This window comes from Protopterus annectens, chromosome 14.part0 (genome assembly GCF_019279795.1).
Source record: "Protopterus annectens isolate FY-2018-M chromosome 14.part0, PAN1.0, whole genome shotgun sequence".
NCBI classification, from domain to species: Eukaryota; Metazoa; Chordata; order Ceratodontiformes; family Protopteridae; genus Protopterus; species Protopterus annectens.
In genome coordinates, this window is record NC_056748.1 from 437,075,080 (window position 1) to 437,094,263 (window position 19,184).

At 39.0% G+C, this 19,184-nt stretch overlaps 1 protein-coding gene across 2 annotated transcripts in view; it reads left to right on the top strand.

The window, feature by feature from the left end:
* Positions 1–19,184, top strand: part of JAKMIP1 (janus kinase and microtubule interacting protein 1) — a 2,220,219-nt gene that overhangs the window by 444,821 nt on the left and 1,756,214 nt on the right. For both annotated transcript variants that reach the window (XM_044056204.1, XM_044056206.1), the window contains exon 4: positions 13,211–13,411. In XM_044056204.1, coding sequence (XP_043912139.1) covers positions 13,211–13,411 — 201 coding nt within the window. The remainder of the gene's footprint in view (positions 1–13,210; positions 13,412–19,184) is intronic.

Below are 19,184 nucleotides of genomic sequence, written 5' to 3' on the forward strand. Positions count from 1 at the left end.
CTCACACAACAAGACAATCAGATTCTACACAACCAGCTCAAAACCTTAAACTTGGCTGCATGGCAAATCACCTAAGCAACCAGCCAGCTCTTCTCTCACAAGCTGTTATGGAAGTTATGCTGGAGGCCAGGAGGCCCAGCACCAGGAAAGCCTACTCAGACAAATGGAAAAGGTTTTGCGCCTGGAACCAAGCTAAAGGCCAAAATACCCTTCAGCCTGACATACCTCAGATTCTGCAATATCTAACTGAGATGTTACACAAAGGACTTTCTTTTTCATCTATTAAAATCCACACCTCAGCCATCTCTGCTCACTACAACACGGATCCTCCCTTATTTTCACATCCACTCTTAAGACAGTTTCTCAGAGGGGCCAAGAACATTAGGCCTCCCAGGAGAGCACCAACACCTACTTGGGACCTCAACTTTGTTCTGGAAAAACTCACACTACCTCCTTTTGAACTAGCTTTCTCAGCTGACTTAAAGTTTATATCGTGGAAGACTGCCCTGCTGCTATCAATTACTTCAGCTAGAAGAGTTTCAGAACTTCAGGCACTAATGGCAGTAGAGCCTTTCCTCATTTTTCATCAAGACAGAGTTTCTCTATGAACTAATCTCTCCTTTATGCCTAAGGTGGTATCCAGTGTGGCTCGAAATCAAACCATCCATTTACCCATCTTCTTTCCAAATCCACAGAACAAAGGAGAAAGACTCCTGCATTCCTTGGACATTCATAGGCAGCTACGTTACTACTTGGATAAAACTTAAGATTTTCATAAAAACTGACCAGCTTTTTGTATCCTATGCTACAGCATCACAAGGAAAGGCTATCTCAAAACAAACCATTTCCAAATGGATAGGACATTGCATACGTTTTTGCTACACCCACCATGGAAAACCAGTTCCTGCTACCATAAGACCCCACTCCACCAGGGCAGCAGCTACATCTACAGCCTTCCTCAGGGAGGTGCCAATCAAGGATATTCTGGAAGCTGCAACTTGGAGTTCAGTTCACACCACCAAACATTACCACTTACCACTGTACTCTAAGACTAGAGCTGGCTTCGCCACTGCAGTTTTGCAGGGCCTTCTTGCCTCCTCTAACCCTGTTTGACTCCACCTCCCATCCTTAGCTTTGGGATTCTACCCAAGTATGATAACTGCAGCAGGGTGACACGATGAACATAGTACAGTTTTGTACCTACCATAAATGTAGATGTTAGAGTGTATACCCTGCTGCAGTCCAGGATACCCTCCCTCCATCCTCTCTGGACTAGCTGAACTTATCTCTACCAGTCCATTCTATTCTTCCTCTGTGGTGTATTTGCTTGTGCCTAAGGATTTTGTTTTATTTTATCCATATAGCTTTGTGTGTGTGTGTGTGTGTGTGTGTGTGTGTGTGTGTGTGTGTGTGTGTGTGTGTGTGTGTGTGTGTGTGTGTGTGTGTGTGTGTGTGTGTATGTATATATATATATATATATATATATATATATATATATATATATATATATACACATACATACATACATACATACATTTATTTTTTGCCTACCTATTAGGGGCACCTGACATCTGGGGCAAGAAAAACTGAAGAAAATGGCGTTGGATGCCTCTGATATACCCCTGGCGCTCTGACGTCAGGGAAGAAGCGACAGCAACCGACGCCGGACCAAGACTTTGGAATTCTGGCCGATTGCGGGACCGCCTGACGGCAGGATAACCCTAGTGTGATGACTGCAGCAGGGTATACACTCTAACATCTACATTTATGGTAGGTACAAAACTGTACTTTCTGAGGATGGTACATCTGAATGTCCCCTTTATGCCCTCTGCCATGAGTGGGGAGCATACATGTGACATACGGGGTACATACGGCATACCCCTTGCAACCAAAAGGCTTTGGTATACTGGCCTGATAAGTTCAAAAGAAAAGGAAACAGTCCAACAATATAAATAGTACCACAATATCTATTTCCCTGGTGATGGAATCAAAGTATCTGTACTCAATTTTGAAGTTTACATATATAAAAAAACTTTATTGTAGTTTGTTGTTAAGCGCTTTCATCTAACAGTAACTAGATTTGCTCAGAACAAATGACTGCCTTTAGGCTGACAATATATATAGAGTGTATAATCAAATAATTACTTAATTAACCAATTTAATTTCACATCATTTAAAGTGCTAGTGCAATAAAAACCTTAGTAGTAATGTTAGTAGTAATATTAAAAAAAAGTGTTTAAAATACATGCTCTGAATTAAAAAATAACATGTTGTATAAATAATTCATTGCATTTCCACATACCTGTAATGTTATACGTCCTACATTTTCGAATATTTGTATGTATAAACTAAACTAGTATGAATACAATTTTTGAAATATGTTAATAAATATATACATATTAATAATAACAATAACAATTATTTCTAATAAAATCATAGAACTAATGTGAGGAACCCTTACACTTCTACTGTGTGTGGGGCTTAGTGCCAAGTGTACCCAATGTAATGAATGTAAGACCAGATGAAATGACTAACAGCTTATGTGACATTTACCTTACCCCTTAGTTTAGGTGTCTTAAATCCCTATACTATGTAATGTACTACCTGCCAGTCTACCCATCATGAACCAAGATAGGCTTTACTGATATGTGATCATTTAGTCCTGGTGGAGTAGATGCATTTAGTTTTATTTGCCATCTAGTCTCTAACTCCCCCAGTTTTTTCCTAATATTTCCTCCTCTGGGGTTTACTATAGCTATATCTAGTATGGCAAAATAAAACATTTTACAACTAGTGCTGTCTCGCAAATGTCTCCACAGGGCATTTTTAGCGTCCTTCTTTTTTATACAATAATAATGATCATATATCCTTTGCCTTAAACTCCTGTCTGTTTTTCCAACATAATAACAATGACAATTGGCGCACATAGCTAAGTACACTAAATGGGTAGTTCTACAATTTCCTTTCCTAAAATGTATTTCTGTCTTCATAACATTTTCTAATTTTCTGGTACAATCTACATTTATATACTTACATTGATTACATGTGCCACACTTTGTGGTACCCCTCCTTTCTCTTCCATTATTACCTGTTTTTATTTTCCTTTCTAATTCCCACTTTAAATTATTTCCATTCCTAGATACAAACCGGGGAATGTCTCCTACTACTTCAATAGTGTTTTTGTCCATCTTTAGGATGTTCCAATTCTCTTTCATAATTCTTTTTATATCTATAGTCCAGGGGGTATGCTGCAGGATACAAGCTCTGGTATATTCAATGTCTGTCTCCCTATTGTGTCCTCCTGACTTTTGCATGTTTGTCAGGGGTCCTTTTACTAATAGGGGTACAAATTTGTTACCCCATTCATTTAATACATAACTAGTCACATCATTCACTAGCCATTTGGGGTATCCTCCCTGTGTAAACATGTCCCCTATAATTTTCAATTCCCTGATAAAGTCTTCATACTCAGATGTCATCCTTGCTGCCCTAATGCACTGTCCCTTAATTATAGTAGCAATTGCTAAACGTCTCCTTCCTGTGTATTTTACTTTTTATAATTCCATTATCTACAGTAATGAGTGTGTCCAAATAAGCTATTTCATTTGATTCCACATTATATGTAAATTTTAATTCATTGCTAATCATGTTTAAACTTGTCATAAATAGTTCTAATTCATTTCTACTCCCTTTCCAAATTAAGAAAATATCATCCAGAAAGCGGTAGTAACATGAAACGAACTGATAGTTACTATTATTAAAAATATTTTCCTCTTCCCAGTCACTTAAGTAAATATTGGAGAAAATGGGGGCACAAGCTGCCCCCATTGCTACTCCTTTTACTTGAATATAATATTCTCCTTCGAACATTATATAATTATATTTCAGTACTAGTTCCATAAATTCTACCGTAAGCTGAATTTTGTCTCTTGGGAAAATGCCAGATTTTTCCATAGACCTTTCCAACCTGAACAAACCATCCTCTTGGGGGATACTTGAGAATAGGTCCACCACATCTGCAGTCACTAGGAGGGCACCAGGTGTTATTACATCTTGCCTCAGCCTTCCTAGAAAATCCCAGGAGTCTTTGATAACATGCTTGTAGGACTTGTATAAGGGTTTGAGCCACCCGTCCACCACTTTTCCTAAATTGTATGTTTTAGCCTTATTACCAGAGATAATAGGTCTAAAAGGGGGATCTATTACATTTTTGTGGATTTTGGGGATACCCACCATAGTACTAATGACAGGGGAATCCACCTTTAAATAGTCATACATCTCTCCACTTATTCTTTCTTCTATCAGAAGGTCTTCTAAGTATACATTAATTTTGTTATATCCAATGTTCACTTCATTTTTAGAAGAAATTTCATACTTTCCAGACTTCAATAATATTTCATTAATTTTATTTTTGTATTCCTCTTGCCCATATAGTACTATGCCTCCCCCTTTGTCTGGTTTCATAACTCTTACTTTAGTATTCTCTTGAAGTTCTTTTAGAACTGTGGACTCTAGGGTGGTCAAATTGTATTTAACTTTACTTTGATTAATTTTATATTTATATATTTCATCTATAACCATTTTTTCATATACTGCTAACACATTATTAAGTGGTGGAGTGCAAGTGCTTTTCTTTTTGAACATTCCCTTATTCGTCGTACTATTTTTCTCTGTCAGATAGTACTGCTAAGTTTAATTTTCTTAGATATTTTTTAACATCTATAATACAGTCTTCTACCCTAAACTTTTTGACTGGTACATATTTCATTCCTTTACTTAGCAGGGTAAAATGTTCTTTCCTTACTTCTATTCCTGTGTAATTGTATATATAAAACTGGTTGTATTCACTAATTATATCATTAATTTTAACTATCCTACCTTTACTTGTATCAGATCCTATCTTGTGTGTCCCTCTCCAATCGTCCTCCTCGATTGTGGGTATAGAAATTCCCTTTTTCCCCCCTGGTAGGTTCCTCTGTATACACTGTTCTTCCCTTGCTTTAACTCTAAAAAAACATTATCATCCCTAAAATTGTCTAAAGTGTCAAGTTTATTAATCATATTTATTATGGTCATCTTTCTTATTGTCAAATCTACCTCTACCCCTATTGTCCCTATATTGGTAGTCATGATGGGTGTATGTGCTTCCTTTTCTGTCCATACCATTTCTAAAAGTGTTTTTTTTCTTTTTTACTCTCTTTTTTGTCCCACCTATATGCTTGCTCCCTGGTATATTGTTCCAGGTCCCTTTGGTACTTTTTACATTTTCTTTGAAATTGCATGTCCATTTGTCTCTGGACCCATTTGTATTGAGAGTTAATACAGTACTCATATTCTTCATACAACACATCATTTGTAATAGCTTCATTCAATTTGTCCAATTCATCAATTAATAAACATATTTTATCATTACACTGTATAATAAATCTCATAAATGTTACACCAAAACCGTCGAACATTTTCATACATTCCTTTTTAGTTTCCAAATCTAAATCAATACCCATAGGGTATTTGAAAAAACGAAGCCCCATAGGGACTACACTAGTGTCAATGCATTTCATTAAATAACTGTTCTCCAGTTGCAGGCTTTTGCATTTTTTCAGTTTACTACCGAACTCATTCATTGACTCTTTTAAATTCTTTTCAAAATTCGATACATTGTCACATCTCCCTCCATTCTGGGCTTTGTGTTGTTCAAGCCCTTTAAAATCAAAGTTGAATTCGATAATGTCCTTATAACAATGTTCCTTATACATCTCATCTTTTTTACTGTTCTTAACATTTAAGTCAATGCCTGCATGGTATACATTACCGGCCATTGTGTAAGTCTGTTTCGGTGGCATTCTTTTTGGTTTTGCTCCGAAAAATGAGTAGTCCGCCCGATCCATTTTCCTTCCTGGCACTTAATCCATTACGGTCGCCATCTGGTCTGGATCCATAAGAGGTACGCCTACCACGTTCATCTCCATTCCCCTGTCCGTTTGGGATAGAGTTAGCGTTGCCTGTCGCACTCGGCGCTCTCGATGACGTCATCCGCTCGTGTATTTTGCTATTTGGTAACGGTTGGCTTATAAGTTCAATAAGCCGAGTCAGCTCATCCCTCATAATGGCCATTTCCGACTGGATGCCTCTTATTTCGTCCCTCCTGGGCGAAAAAATAGATGGTAATCCATCTCCACAAGCGACCAATAAGTTCAAAAGAAAAGGAAACGGTCCAACAATATAAATAGTACCACAATATCTATTTCCCTGGTGATGGAATCAAAGTATCTGTACTCAATTTTGAAGTTTACATATATAAAAAAAGAGAAGAAGAGAAAGGAGGGGTACCACAAAGTGTGGCACATGTAATCAATGTAAGTATATAAATGTAGATTGTACCAGAAAATTAGAAAATGTTATGAAGACAGAAATACATTTTAGGAAAGGAAATTGTAGAACTACCCATTTAGTGTACTTAGCTATGTGCGCCAATTGTCATTGTTATTATGTTGGAAAAACAGACAGGAGTTTAAGGCAAAGGATATATGATCATTATTATTGTATAAAAAAGAAGGACGCTAAAAATGCCCTGTGGAGACATTTGCAAGACAGCACTAGTTGTAAAATGTTTTATTTTGCCATACTAGATATAGCTATAGTAAACCCCAGAGGAGGAAATATTAGGAAAAAACTGGGGGAGTTAGAGACTAGATGGCAAATAAAACTAAATGCATCTACTCCACCAGGACTAAATGATCACATATCAGTAAAGCCTATCTTGGTTCATGATGGGTAGACTGGCAGGTAGTACATTACATAGTATAGGGATTTAAGACACCTAAACTAAGGGGTAAGGTAAATGTCACATAAGCTGTTAGTCATTTCATCTGGTCTTACATTCATTACATTGGGTACACTTGGCACTAAGCCCCACACACAGTAGAAGTGTAAGGGTTCCTCACATTAGTTCTATGATTTTATTAGAAATAATTGTTATTGTTATTATTAATATGTATATATTTATTAACATATTTCAAAAATTTTATTCATACTAGTTTAGTTTATACATACAAATATTCGAAAATGTAGGACGTATAACATTATAGGTATGTGGAAATGCAATGAATTATTTATACAACATGTTATTTTTTAATTCAGAAATATCCAAAAGAAACCAACCAACAAATAAAATTAAGGCTCCAGGCTCCTTCCTTCGTTAAAATTCAAAAAATTTAATTGCTTAAAGCGCGATCAGTAACAGTACACTTTTCGTCAGTACACTGGTAAACCAACTTCTTCAGAAGCAAAACAGTGTTTAGCATAAGCACCAAGCTTAAGTACTCACAAAATCACAAATACACTGAGAACCGCCATTAATTGAAATAATGCCTAATGATTTTCACCTGGTAGTTGTCATAGTTACGCCCCTTAGTAGGGCTAACTTTAAAGGCTGCCAAAAACAAAATTAACTGTTCATAAACAGCCTTAATACCTTTCTCAGTTGCCGAATTGAGAGCATTCAAGCAGTGGTGACAAACAATAATAATTATATTTATAATCATGTTAGGCAACGGACAACCCCTACCCATAGTAGGTCAAATTCAAGCATGTACCATAAAATCTTCATGCAAGAACATGATACATTTTACTTAGTTTTGTTTGGTAAAAATAAATATAAATAAATGTAAGTAAATGTATGAACCTAACTGTAAAAAGGTTCGAAAACCGCACCAATACAATCACAAAGTGGGTTAAAAAACAACGCCCGTGAATAGGACAGTTGTTGAAACTCGCCACATTGGAAGCGGCACTACCCTGTGTAAAATATAAAAACTAACTATAAAAAGGTTCAGACAAATCTGCACCATTGTAATCACGAAGTGGATTGAAGAAAAAACAACGCCCGAGTGTAACACGGTTGTTGAAACTCGCTTCAGTAGAAGCGGACACTACCCTGTAAAATGTAAGATTATTTTGATAAAATGATGTGTCTTATAAATTATTGAACATATCGGACTAGTTGTTGGGTGTTAAACCTTCTGTGAAGAAGTGAAAATTCCAGCCTTTTCCGTTTTGAATGGTTTCACTCAGCCATAAAACAATGGCTGAATTAAAATACACAACCAATTAATAAATGACGGCACAGCCCCACCAAAGGCGTCAGGGGCCAACTTTTTCAAATTCCCACAAACACCCCATGTGTATGTAGTATATATGAAATGTGTATAGTGGTCAGTAATGGACTTTGAAGATCATCATTGGTCTGTTAGTAGAGTTTATCTGTCCAGACTCTTTAATTTAAGAATACAGGCTATAGATGTCATTTCGTTAAGCCCAGGTTTCTGGTTGGCGTTAGTTCTCAACTGCCATATCAATTCTTTTCGCTCTAGTTTAAGGGAGTCATACCCTCCCCTAATGTCTCTAGTCTGTTGGTCAATGACTCTGAACCTGAACTGATGTCCTGCATTGTCCACAACACTTTTCGGCCCTTACCTTTTATTCAGTTCCATTTTGGGAAATAAAATTACAACTAATTTTAAATAATTTTAATAACTTTAATAGTTGCCAGACACATCTTAGGTACTGGCTATGTAACACAGCATACATATGATGTTCAAAAGCTAAATGCTGAACCATCGACTGAGCAACCATTCCCCTTGCTTTGGGTCTGTAAGCCCTAGTGCCACGATTACAATGTGACACCGTAGGGTGTGGGCTCATCGACCACTGGGGGGGCTAAGGTTTTTATATGAAAGGTTATCTGTATAGACAGTTTTGATATGATTCTATTTACATACATATACACACATTTTTTGTGTTACGATTATTACATGTTTCGGAACTATGAGTGCCTTGTAACCCGAAAACCACTCATATTTGAATTGGGGATGACACGCAGGCAGCCATCCGAACATTTTACCACGTTCAACGGTTGGTAAAGGGGTTGACGTGGAATGGACTTGTAGGCTGGTAGCTGCGCAGAAGGTTTAACGCCCAACAACTAGTCCGACATGTTCAATAATTTATAAGACACATCATTTTATCAAAATAATCTTACATTTTACAGGGTAGTGTCCGCTTCTACTGAAGCGAGTTTCAACAACCGTGTTACACACGGGCGTTGTTTTTTCTTCAATCCACTTCGTGATTACAATGGTGCGGATTTGTCTGAACCTTTTTATAGTTAGTTTTTATATTTTACACAGGGTAGTGCCGCTTCCATTGTGGCGAGTTTCAACAACTGTCCTATTCACGGGCGTTGTTTTTTAACCCACTTTGTGATTGTATTGGTGCGGTTTTCGAACCTTTTTACAGTTAGGTTCATACATTTACTTAGTACAAAACTAAGTAAAATGTATCATGTTCTTGCATGAAGATTTTATGGCACATGCTTGAATTTGACCTACTATGGGTAGGGGTTGTCCGTTGCCTAACATGATTATAAATATAATTATTATTGTTTGTCACCACTGCTTGAATGCTCTCAATTCGGCAACTGAGAAAGGTATTAAGGCTGTTTATGAACAGTTAATTTTGTTTTTGGCAGCCTTTAAAGTTAGCCCTACTAAGGGGCGTAACTATGACAACTACCAGGTGAAAATCATTAGGCATTATTTCAATTAATGGCGGTTCTCAGTGTATTTGTGATTTTGTGAGTACTTAAGCTTGGTGCTTATGCTAAACACTGTTTTGCTTCTGAAGAAGTTGGTTTACCGGTGTACTGACGAAAAGTGTACTGTTACTGATCGCGCTTTAAGCAATTAAATCTTTTGAATTTTAACGAAGGAAGGAGCCTGGAGCCTTAATTTTAATTTTATTTTTTAATTCAGAACATGTATTTTAAACACTTTTTTTTAATATTACTACTAACATTACTACTAAGGTTTTTATTGCACTAGCACTTTAAATGATGTGAAATTAAATTGGTTAATTAAGTAATTATTTGATTATACACTCTATATATATATATTGTCAGCCTAAAGGCAGTCATTTGTTCTGAGGAAATCTAGTTACAGTTAGATGAAAGCGCTTAACAACAAACTACAATAAAGTTTTTTTTATATATGTAAACTTCAAAATTGAGTACAGATACTTTGATTCCATCACCAGGGAAATAGATATTGTGGTACTATTTATACTGGCCTGATGTCGGGCTGCCCTTTGCAGGAAAAAAACTCTATTGTAAAGAATGCTGCAACAGTAAAGAGAAGGACAGGTACTGTTTTATGGTAAGATTTTACATAACTGTACTTCCATTCCTTATGAAGATAAGAAGATAGGGCAATCTCTGTCAAAACAGACCATTCCAAATGGTTTTCTATGACTATTATTTTTTGCTATTCTCACCACCACAAAATTATTCCAGGCAGGGGCTAGGCCCCACCGTACTAGGGTGTTGACTTCATCTTTGACTTTCTGGAAAGGGTTGGATTCTAGAAACTGCAGTTTGGTCCTCTGTGCATACTTTTACAAAGCACTATAAGCTTGATTCCTTCTGTAGGTCTAGATCAAGTATTGCAAGAACCATTCTCCAGGGGTTCCTAAGCTTTGTTTCCTTCAACCTCCCAAATGTAGTAAGTTGGACAGTTTACCAATATACTAAGAATACTGCAGCAATGATCAATATAATTAACATAGTACAGTTGTGTAAGTAAAAATCATACCAGTAGATGTTTGAATGATTGCTGGTGCAGTAGCCGCTCACTCCTTTCATCCCCTTTTTGTTTTGATGTGTTGTTTATGCCAGGGTGTGGACTTTTTTTTTTTTTTGTTCCTAGCATTGTCCTTTCAGGACTTTGCCTCCCTCTGTTTGTTGTCATGAAAGCTCTATAGGGCTTGGCATCCACACCTGTCTTTTTATTCAGCTAGGCCAAGAGCATGAATATTGGTAAAGACAAGATAGTGGTCAACTTTAAATATGAAAGCCAATGACCACATCTTGAACCTTGAAATGTATGGTATTTGTACTGATGTCTTCTAGTTCTGTATTTGTGGGATGCCTATCCTAGTCTTAAATTGCCAGTCTTCCATTACACAAGACAGGATAAGATTCCAAAAAAAAAAAAAAAAAAAAAAAAAACAAAACTAACTCAGCATAGTCTTGCCTATCAGCCCATATTGTGGAACTTTCCAGTTTTTAGCCAACAGGGAGAAAGCCCTTTCTAACCGTACTGCTGTGACCCATTCCAGCAATACTGTGTATGGATATACATTGTGTGTGCGCACACACACACACACACACACACACACACACACACACACACACACACACACACACACATAGTCAAAAGAGATAATGAATTACTGTAAAATGTGGTTGAGTGTTCCTTTCATCAAAATTTGATGAACAGAACATTGATTCTTTGTAGATTAGGTTGAGTAGGTTTGGGAAAGAAAGGACCTTTATTTAGAAGACTTTTGCATTGGGGTGGAAGTGCTTTTGCAAGTGTTGTTGGGTTAGGGTATGGTTAAGTGAGGGTATACTTGTAGTGTAGTTTGTGTTTCCAAGCTGTCTATATTAATGGTAGTGATAAAGGGTTTTTGAAAAGTAAATTGCAAGGTTATGGGGCAGGGATAGGGTTAGGGTTAGGCAAAGCTTCTCTGCAATCTACCTGCTAACCTTAAGTCTGCCCCTGCCCCTAACCTTTTAAAAACCCTTTCTGAAACGCTACCACTATTCAGACAGATTTGATCTGAATTTGTGGTGGGTTTTGCTGCTCCGATTGCAATAGTTAACTGTACTTTTCCTTTGCAATAGGCTTTACTTTGAGTTTTAGGCATTTCTCGATTTGTTGAAATATGGAATGTTGGCACTGATTTACATTAGTTTCAGTGCCTTTGTATTTCAGTGATCCAACATATACTCTACATAAAATATAAAAACAAATGTGCAATATGTATACATACGTGTGTGTGTGTATATATGTGTATTCGTGTAGACCTGGTAGTCGTTACAACACACCTGCCTTTTGATGGATTTTTTCCATATATGTATACTTAGTCTCTGATCTAAATCTATCTGGAAGATGACAGGGATTGTAATGTACAAACCTTAAGGAGCTTAACGTGATCTCTGAGAAGTTCACTTTTCTACTTCAGATGCTGCTATAGAAAGATTTTTCAACTTGCTGAATTCTGATTTTGTTGCAGCAGGGCAAACATACAGCCTTTGTTTCCTGTACTTTTGTGAAAAGACTATCTCTTTTAGTGATTCAGATATACCAGAGTGGGCACTTTGGGTAGTATAGAGACCGTGTATGAGGACGTGTTGCTGTTTATGAAGGAATATGTGCAAAACATGCTGAAAACATTTTATTCTGTGCTTGTTGTTGCTGGTTTATAGTGTTGCTGCTCTGAGCGTTTTTGCTTAGCTTTGTATATTATACTATGTACGCTGATGAGTAAAACCTATATTTAAGCAATAATCTGATTTACCCACGGTTAGTGTGGTTTGATCACGAGAGCAGAGCTGTATTTTATATACAGTGAAATTAAAGAAATTGCTTACCTTTCTTAAATTTAATTCTGTATTGGCGCTTTAGTGTTTTTCTGCTTCCACTACTCCCTAGTGGTGGTCTGCACATGGATAAGACCTGTATGCCTACGTTTGCACAGTAGGTCAGTACAGTGCAGTAACGTAGACTGGGATTGCTTTATTTTTAAGTGTGTGTTTGCAAACAGAGATTTAAGAGATGTTGCACAAAACATGAGGAAAATCAGAGGTATTCTGCAAAACTATGGTAGTTGAGAGAAACAGTAGCCAGCAGTACGATGGATCATACAGCCGGCAACCACACTTTCAACTGTTTACAGTTTTGCAAAACTTTCCTGTTTTTTTCTGATATTTAAAGCCACATCTCCTTAAAATATCTTTTGGATAGTATTAAGGAGCTCAAGAAGACTTAAGTGGCTGGACTTCTTAATGTTGGGATATGCTCGATTTATAATGGACACGCTGATTGAGTGGCAAGTCAGTGTGCACGTTTTGGAATGCTAATAACCTTTTATTGTATAATTTGTGCTGAGTAATTGGTATGTATTTATAAAATTGAAGACTGCATTTTTTGTCAGTTTTAATGGATGTCTTTATTATAAATGTATCCAGTAAATTGGCAAAGAAAAAATAAGTCCTTTATTTTTCATTTCTTGTTTTCTGTTATATCTAGACTGATATTTTCCTGTGTGTTTTTTAGTACTGAACAAATATACTTTTGTTTTGTATTTCCAGATGGATGAGATAAAAAGTAAAGACAGAGTAGTTTTGGCGCTTGAGAAAGAGCTTGGTGTTCAGGCTGGTTATGCTCAGAAGTTACTGCTTCAGAAGGAAGCTCTGGATGAGCAGTTGGTACACGTGAAGGAAACTGAGAAATATCATGGAAGTCCAAAGAGAGAACACCCAGTTGATATCACAGATCTGATGGGGGTACAGGTGAGGGTAATTTTTGCTTCTCTCTTGTAAACGGTGGCAGTGTTGGAAGCAAAAGCAATTCACTACACTTTTTAAGTTTGCATTTGAAAGACAATCAAAAGGTATTTGTCATCACTGCTGTTTTTCTTAGTGTTGTTATTAATGTATTCATTTATTATTATTTTTAGAAGTAGTAATATAACTATTATTATTGATAGCTTCATAGTATAGTACTAGGCTATCTGCCCTGGGGCATTTGTAAGCCTAACCATAGTGATGTGGCTTTTGCCACCCCATGAAATGGTACAAAAAATGTACAGAATAAATTTAGAATACTGTGCCTCTGTCTAGCAGTGACACAGTGAAGGTCCCCTTCTATAATAGAATTAGTTTACTGTGCCCCTGTCTAGCAGTGACACAGATGTGACCCCTGGGGTAAACTTACGATCTCCCATCCACTCATCAAGATTTCTCTTGAAGAGAGTCAGTGAGGGGCTGTGCCTAATACGAACTGGGATCTTGTTCCAAAGCATGGGAAGCCTCTGGGTTATGAATCTATCCCTCCAGCATGTCCTATTCATACTTGTGCCGAGGTTTAAGTCTTTAGCTCTCGTGGTCCTGATGGATTTGGATTTTTTGAGGTGGAGCATGTCCATCAGATCCTGATTGGACATGGCCTTGTACGTCAGGCAGAGATCACCTCTGAGCAGGCGGTGTGCTACTGAATAGAGCTGAAGTTTCTTTAGTCTGGCAGAATAAGGCATATATTGGAGACCCTTGATCCTCTTGGTGAGGTACTTTTGTGGTCTCTCCACTGTTGCAAATGCCGGGTGAGGTACATACCAAATGGGGCATTGTACTCAATCATGGGTCTGATGAGGGAGGAATATAGGGGTACAATGACATCCTTGGATCTGGATGTGAATCCCTTCATGATGAGGTTGCAAGGTAGAATGTTTTTCTAATCACTTTGGCAACGTGGGTATCAAATGAGAGGTCTCTGTCGACTTGGGTCCCTAGGTCTCTGATTACTTTTTCCGTACTCAGTGGGTTGCTGTCTCCGTACTCAGTGGGTTGCTGTCTATGTGATAATTTGTGGGTACTTTGTTTTTCCCAAAGGGGATGACTATACATTTTTGGCGTTTAGTTTAAGGCTGTGACTCCGGCACCAGTTGTCCGTTTTTGTGAGGCCTTTTTGTAGGATGTGCGTGTCTGCTGGTGTATCGACTATGGCGCCTAGTTTGCAGTCATCTGCGAACTTTGTCAGCCACAGCCCTCCCATGTTTGCTTTAACATCTGAGAAATAAATGCCGAACAAGAGGGGTAACAGGACAGATCCCTGTGGGACACCACTTGTGACTGGCTTTGAGTCTGACATTGCTCCAGCGATTTTAACTTTATGGGTTCTGTCCTTTAGCCAGTTTGCAACCCATCTAGTGACATAAGGGTTTACTTTTAAGCTGTTGAGCTTATCTATGATGCCTGAGTGGGGTATTGTGTCGAAGGCCTTAGCCAAGTCCAGGTATGCTGTATGGACTGCTTTGCCCTCATCAATGGCTCTAGTGACTGTTTCGAAAAAGTCAACCAGGTTTAAAAGGCAGGATCTACCCTTTACAAAGCCGAACTGGGTGGGGTCAAGTGTCTGTAGGCCCCGTATGTCTCTGTTTATGAGTTCCATAATGATTCTTTCCATAGCTTTGCAGACCAGGCTGGTTAAGCTTATGGGGCGGTAGTTTCCAGGGTCTGTAGAGGCACCCCCCTTGTGGAGTGGGACCACTGTTGCTGTACGCCAGTGTTCAGGTGCATATCCCGAAGTAAGGCTAAGGTTAAATAGCATTTTTATGTGTGGGTTTAGCTCCTCTTGGGGTTCACGTAACACGCAACCCGGGATACCATCAGGTCCCATTGATGCTGTGTTTTTTGCTTTGTTTAGGGTGGTTCTCACTTGGACATCTGAGATGACAGGGAGATTACATTCAGCTGGGATAAGTATTTCTTCTTTTGGTGGTGAGGGAGGGGAGAAATTGTCAGCCAGAATGTTGGCAATATCTGTGGGTTCAGTGTATTTTTTGTTGTTGTGAACCAACTCTGAGCATATCTGAGGGTTTCCGCCCAGGTTTCTAACATAGCTGAAGAAGGCTTTGTGGTTATCTTTAGTGTCCTTAGCGATTTTTCTCTCAAAGTTGGCCTTGGATGTTTTTATGAGAGAACGTAGTTTTCTGCTAATGTTGATCAGAGATGTCTTCCCTTCATGGGATTTTGCTCTGACGTGCAGTAGCTTCCTTCTTTGTTATACAATTTGTTTATGGCTGAGGTCCACCAGACAGGATGCTTACCTTTGGTGGAGAGGGACTTGGATTTATTTGGGATTGCATGATCCATGCATTCTTGGAGATGTCCATAGAAAGCATTTGTGAAGGATTCGGCATTGTGGGATGTGGTATCCACTGGCACAGTGGGCGTAAAGGATACCATCTCAGTCTTAAGAAGAGTGAAGTCTGCTTTTGAGAAGTTTTTCACTGTGGTCTTTTGTGCTGGGGGTGAAGGTGGGATATGAATATCCAGGGTGATTAGTTTGTGGTCAGATTTCACTAGTGAGGGGTATACTTCCGGTGTGGAGCATTTTGTCCCCATGTTTGTGATGATCAGGTCTAGTATATTATCTCCCCTAGTGGGAGAGGTGACTAGTTGTTCCAGTGCATTTGAATTTATGAATTCCAGGAACCTTTGGGCTAGGGTATTAGGGCTAGAATAATGTACCCAATCTATGTTTGGGTAGTTGAAGTCTCCCAGTATGATGGTATTTTGTGATACATTCATATCCTCCAATGTCTTCAGGAAGGCTGAGTGGGGTTCTTGAGATTGGGAGGGTGGTCTGTAACATGCTACCAGTTGTATAGCAGTTTTGCCTATGGTTAGTTGCACCTGTATGGTCTCTGATGCTTCATGTGTTGCTACTAACCTGGAGGTGTGAGTGTCCTTGATGAATATGGGCACTCCCTCCTTTGTGGTTCGGCCCGGGTTTTGGGGCCGAAAAGCATGATACGAGGTATAGCCTGGTAGCGCTGGGGTGCTCTCAGGAGCCTTGAACCAGGTTTCAATTACTGCACAGACATCGATGTTCTCCATGCTGAGGAGTGCATCAAGTGCCTGCATCTTGAGATTTAGACTTCTGGCGTTGAGCAGCATTACCCTTAGTTTTTTCCATTTTTGTTTTCTAAGGAGGTGGGTTTGTCTTTTGAGCCTTGCCTAAAAAAGGCACTATGGGGGTGGCAAGAGCCCTAGCCAATATCCGGAAGCCCAGTGGTGACAGGTGTAAGCCATCCCTTGCGAAGCAGCATGGCTTGTCCAACATGTCATCCCAGGCAGACAGATATTGGATCCCCTTAGAATGACACCAGTACTTGAGCCAATTGTTAAAGCTGATCATCTTGTCTTTGTATTGTGGTATAATTCTTGGTGAGGGCAAGATGCTGCTCAGGGTCATACCAGCCTGGGCTACATAATCGGAGAGCTCCTCTGTCTCTTTTCATGTAGTCCAGGGAGGTACGTCTCAGGTCATTCACACCAGCATGGACAATGACGGAGTCATATTTGTACTTGCTTTGGAGTGACTTGAGTGAGTGTGTTATGCGGCGGATCCTAGCTCCCGATAGACAGCTCACAGTCACCCTCTCCTTGTTCAGCCTGGTCAGCGGGACATCAGTGTGTCTGACTATAGAGTCACCTATTACTAGTGTATCAGGCAAGGTGTTTGGCCTTAAGGGCTGTGATTGGTCGACACACTGATTTATTGAAGTATGTGTTGCATGTGTTTCGTTTTGAGGTGGTGGATTTTTGGATGTCTGCTTTGGGAGCCTCTGTTGTTTTGGTAAGTTTTTTATTAGAGCCTCCAAGTATGTCTTTGTGTTTGGTTTGCGGTTGTGGTAGGTCTATGTGGGACTGGGATTGTTGTGTGTGTGGTTACCATCTCCTCCTGTCTGGTCATGCCAGCCCTGAGTTGAGAGAGTTCAGCCTCCAGTTTGGCTATATAGTTGCATCTCTCACATGTATTTGTGTTTGTTGGGAGGAGGAGAGGGTTGTCTGTGTACATGAGACAATTGTAGCATTGTCTCAAGATACCCAGATTGACCAGCTGAACTGGAGAGGACGCCAGTAATCTACCACTCCACATGCTAGAACAGTATAAGGGAGTGCTGTACCTTTAAGGGAAGTGGATATTCACAGGGGTGGTAAGTAGATTTAGTGCTTTACTTAGTACGAGAGTGCTTACTTAGTAGAGAAGTATTGAGAACAAGTGCTAGGCTTATAATATAGTGAGTAGTCTGTTTATACTAAGAGTAGAGCTTCCTTAAGGGAAAATTTGAAGAGCAGACCTGGCGGAGCCAGAAGAAGTTTAACCTTATTTAACCGGCGCTGCGCTATGCGCACAACCGTGCACAGCCGTGCAAATGCGGATTTTAAACAGTGAACTACAAAAGAGCTAGAAATGGTCCAAAACAACCAATTACTACAGCTTCTTGTGCTGAGGTCACTTCCTACAGGGACAGTTAGGCTGCTCAAGGCTCCCCACTCCCACTGGTGAGCAAAGAAACTTCCTTCTATCCAAGTAAGGTAATGGACAACACAGGAACTACACCACAGCCCAGAATACAGCAATGCCTGTAAACCTGTCTAAACTAGTCGAGGAGAGGTGGGAAAACAAGGAATATTTTTTTGTTTTTTTGATAGAAACACACAGAAAATGCAGAAACAGTGATAAATCAGTTACACAGGCTAGCACACTTTAGTGGGCAGCCTCCACAGTTAAATTAAACAAACAAACAAACTTTCGATCAAATTCGACTAAAATGTAACTTTAAGCGCAGATATTAAAATAATGCAGCAAACAGTTAAAAAACAGTTCAAGCTAGTTCAGGGTAAGCTACAGAAGATATTCCAAGTGAAAAAAAGCAAAGATACTTAAATCCAGAAAGTAGTCGCTTTTCTGAGTTCCCTGCTGCTAGGACCAGTCTGCAGGACCACGAGGAGCTTGTCTGAGCAGTATAGTCAGAAAAAAACGCCCAGAGCCGGATTTTAAACAGTGAACTACAAAAGAGCTAGAAATGGTCCAAAACAACCAATTACTACAGCTTCTTGTGCTGAGGTCACTTCCTACAGGGACATGTAGGCTGCTCAACGCTCCCCACTCCCACTGGTGAGGAAAGAAACTTCCTTCTATCCAAGTAAGGTAATGGACAACACAGGAACTACACCACAGCCCAGAATACAGCAATGCCTGTAAATGGTGCAAAACCTTAACTTGCAAGGATATTTTCTCCTTTATGCCTTTCACGTGTACCATTTTGCAGCATGTAAGTGTGACCTGGAGCGCCACACAGTTGCTGTCCAGCCTGTCTGCAAACAAAGCTGACACTAACTAACTGACTAACTCACTAACTGAGCACTGTTGGGTGTGAGTGAGTTAAAATAGAATTAAAGCTAGTAAAATAGAAAAAGCAGAGTCATTTCATATATTACAGCAAAGAGCAACATTATGTGCAGTTCTTTTCACTTTCTCTCTTGAGCTGTCTGCACCAAAAGAGGATTTTTAAAACTGTCCTCCTAAACATTGAAGACCACTCTTTCTTATAGTCTGACAAAATATTTATTCCAACTGAGTAAAGTCAGTTTTATTTTTGCCCCCTTGCGCTACTGAGTAAACCGATTTTGCAGCTACTTATGAATTTACCAACAGGAAGCTGTGATGTAGTCAAGAAATCTGACATTTCATAGAGTTTAACATAAGTTGATA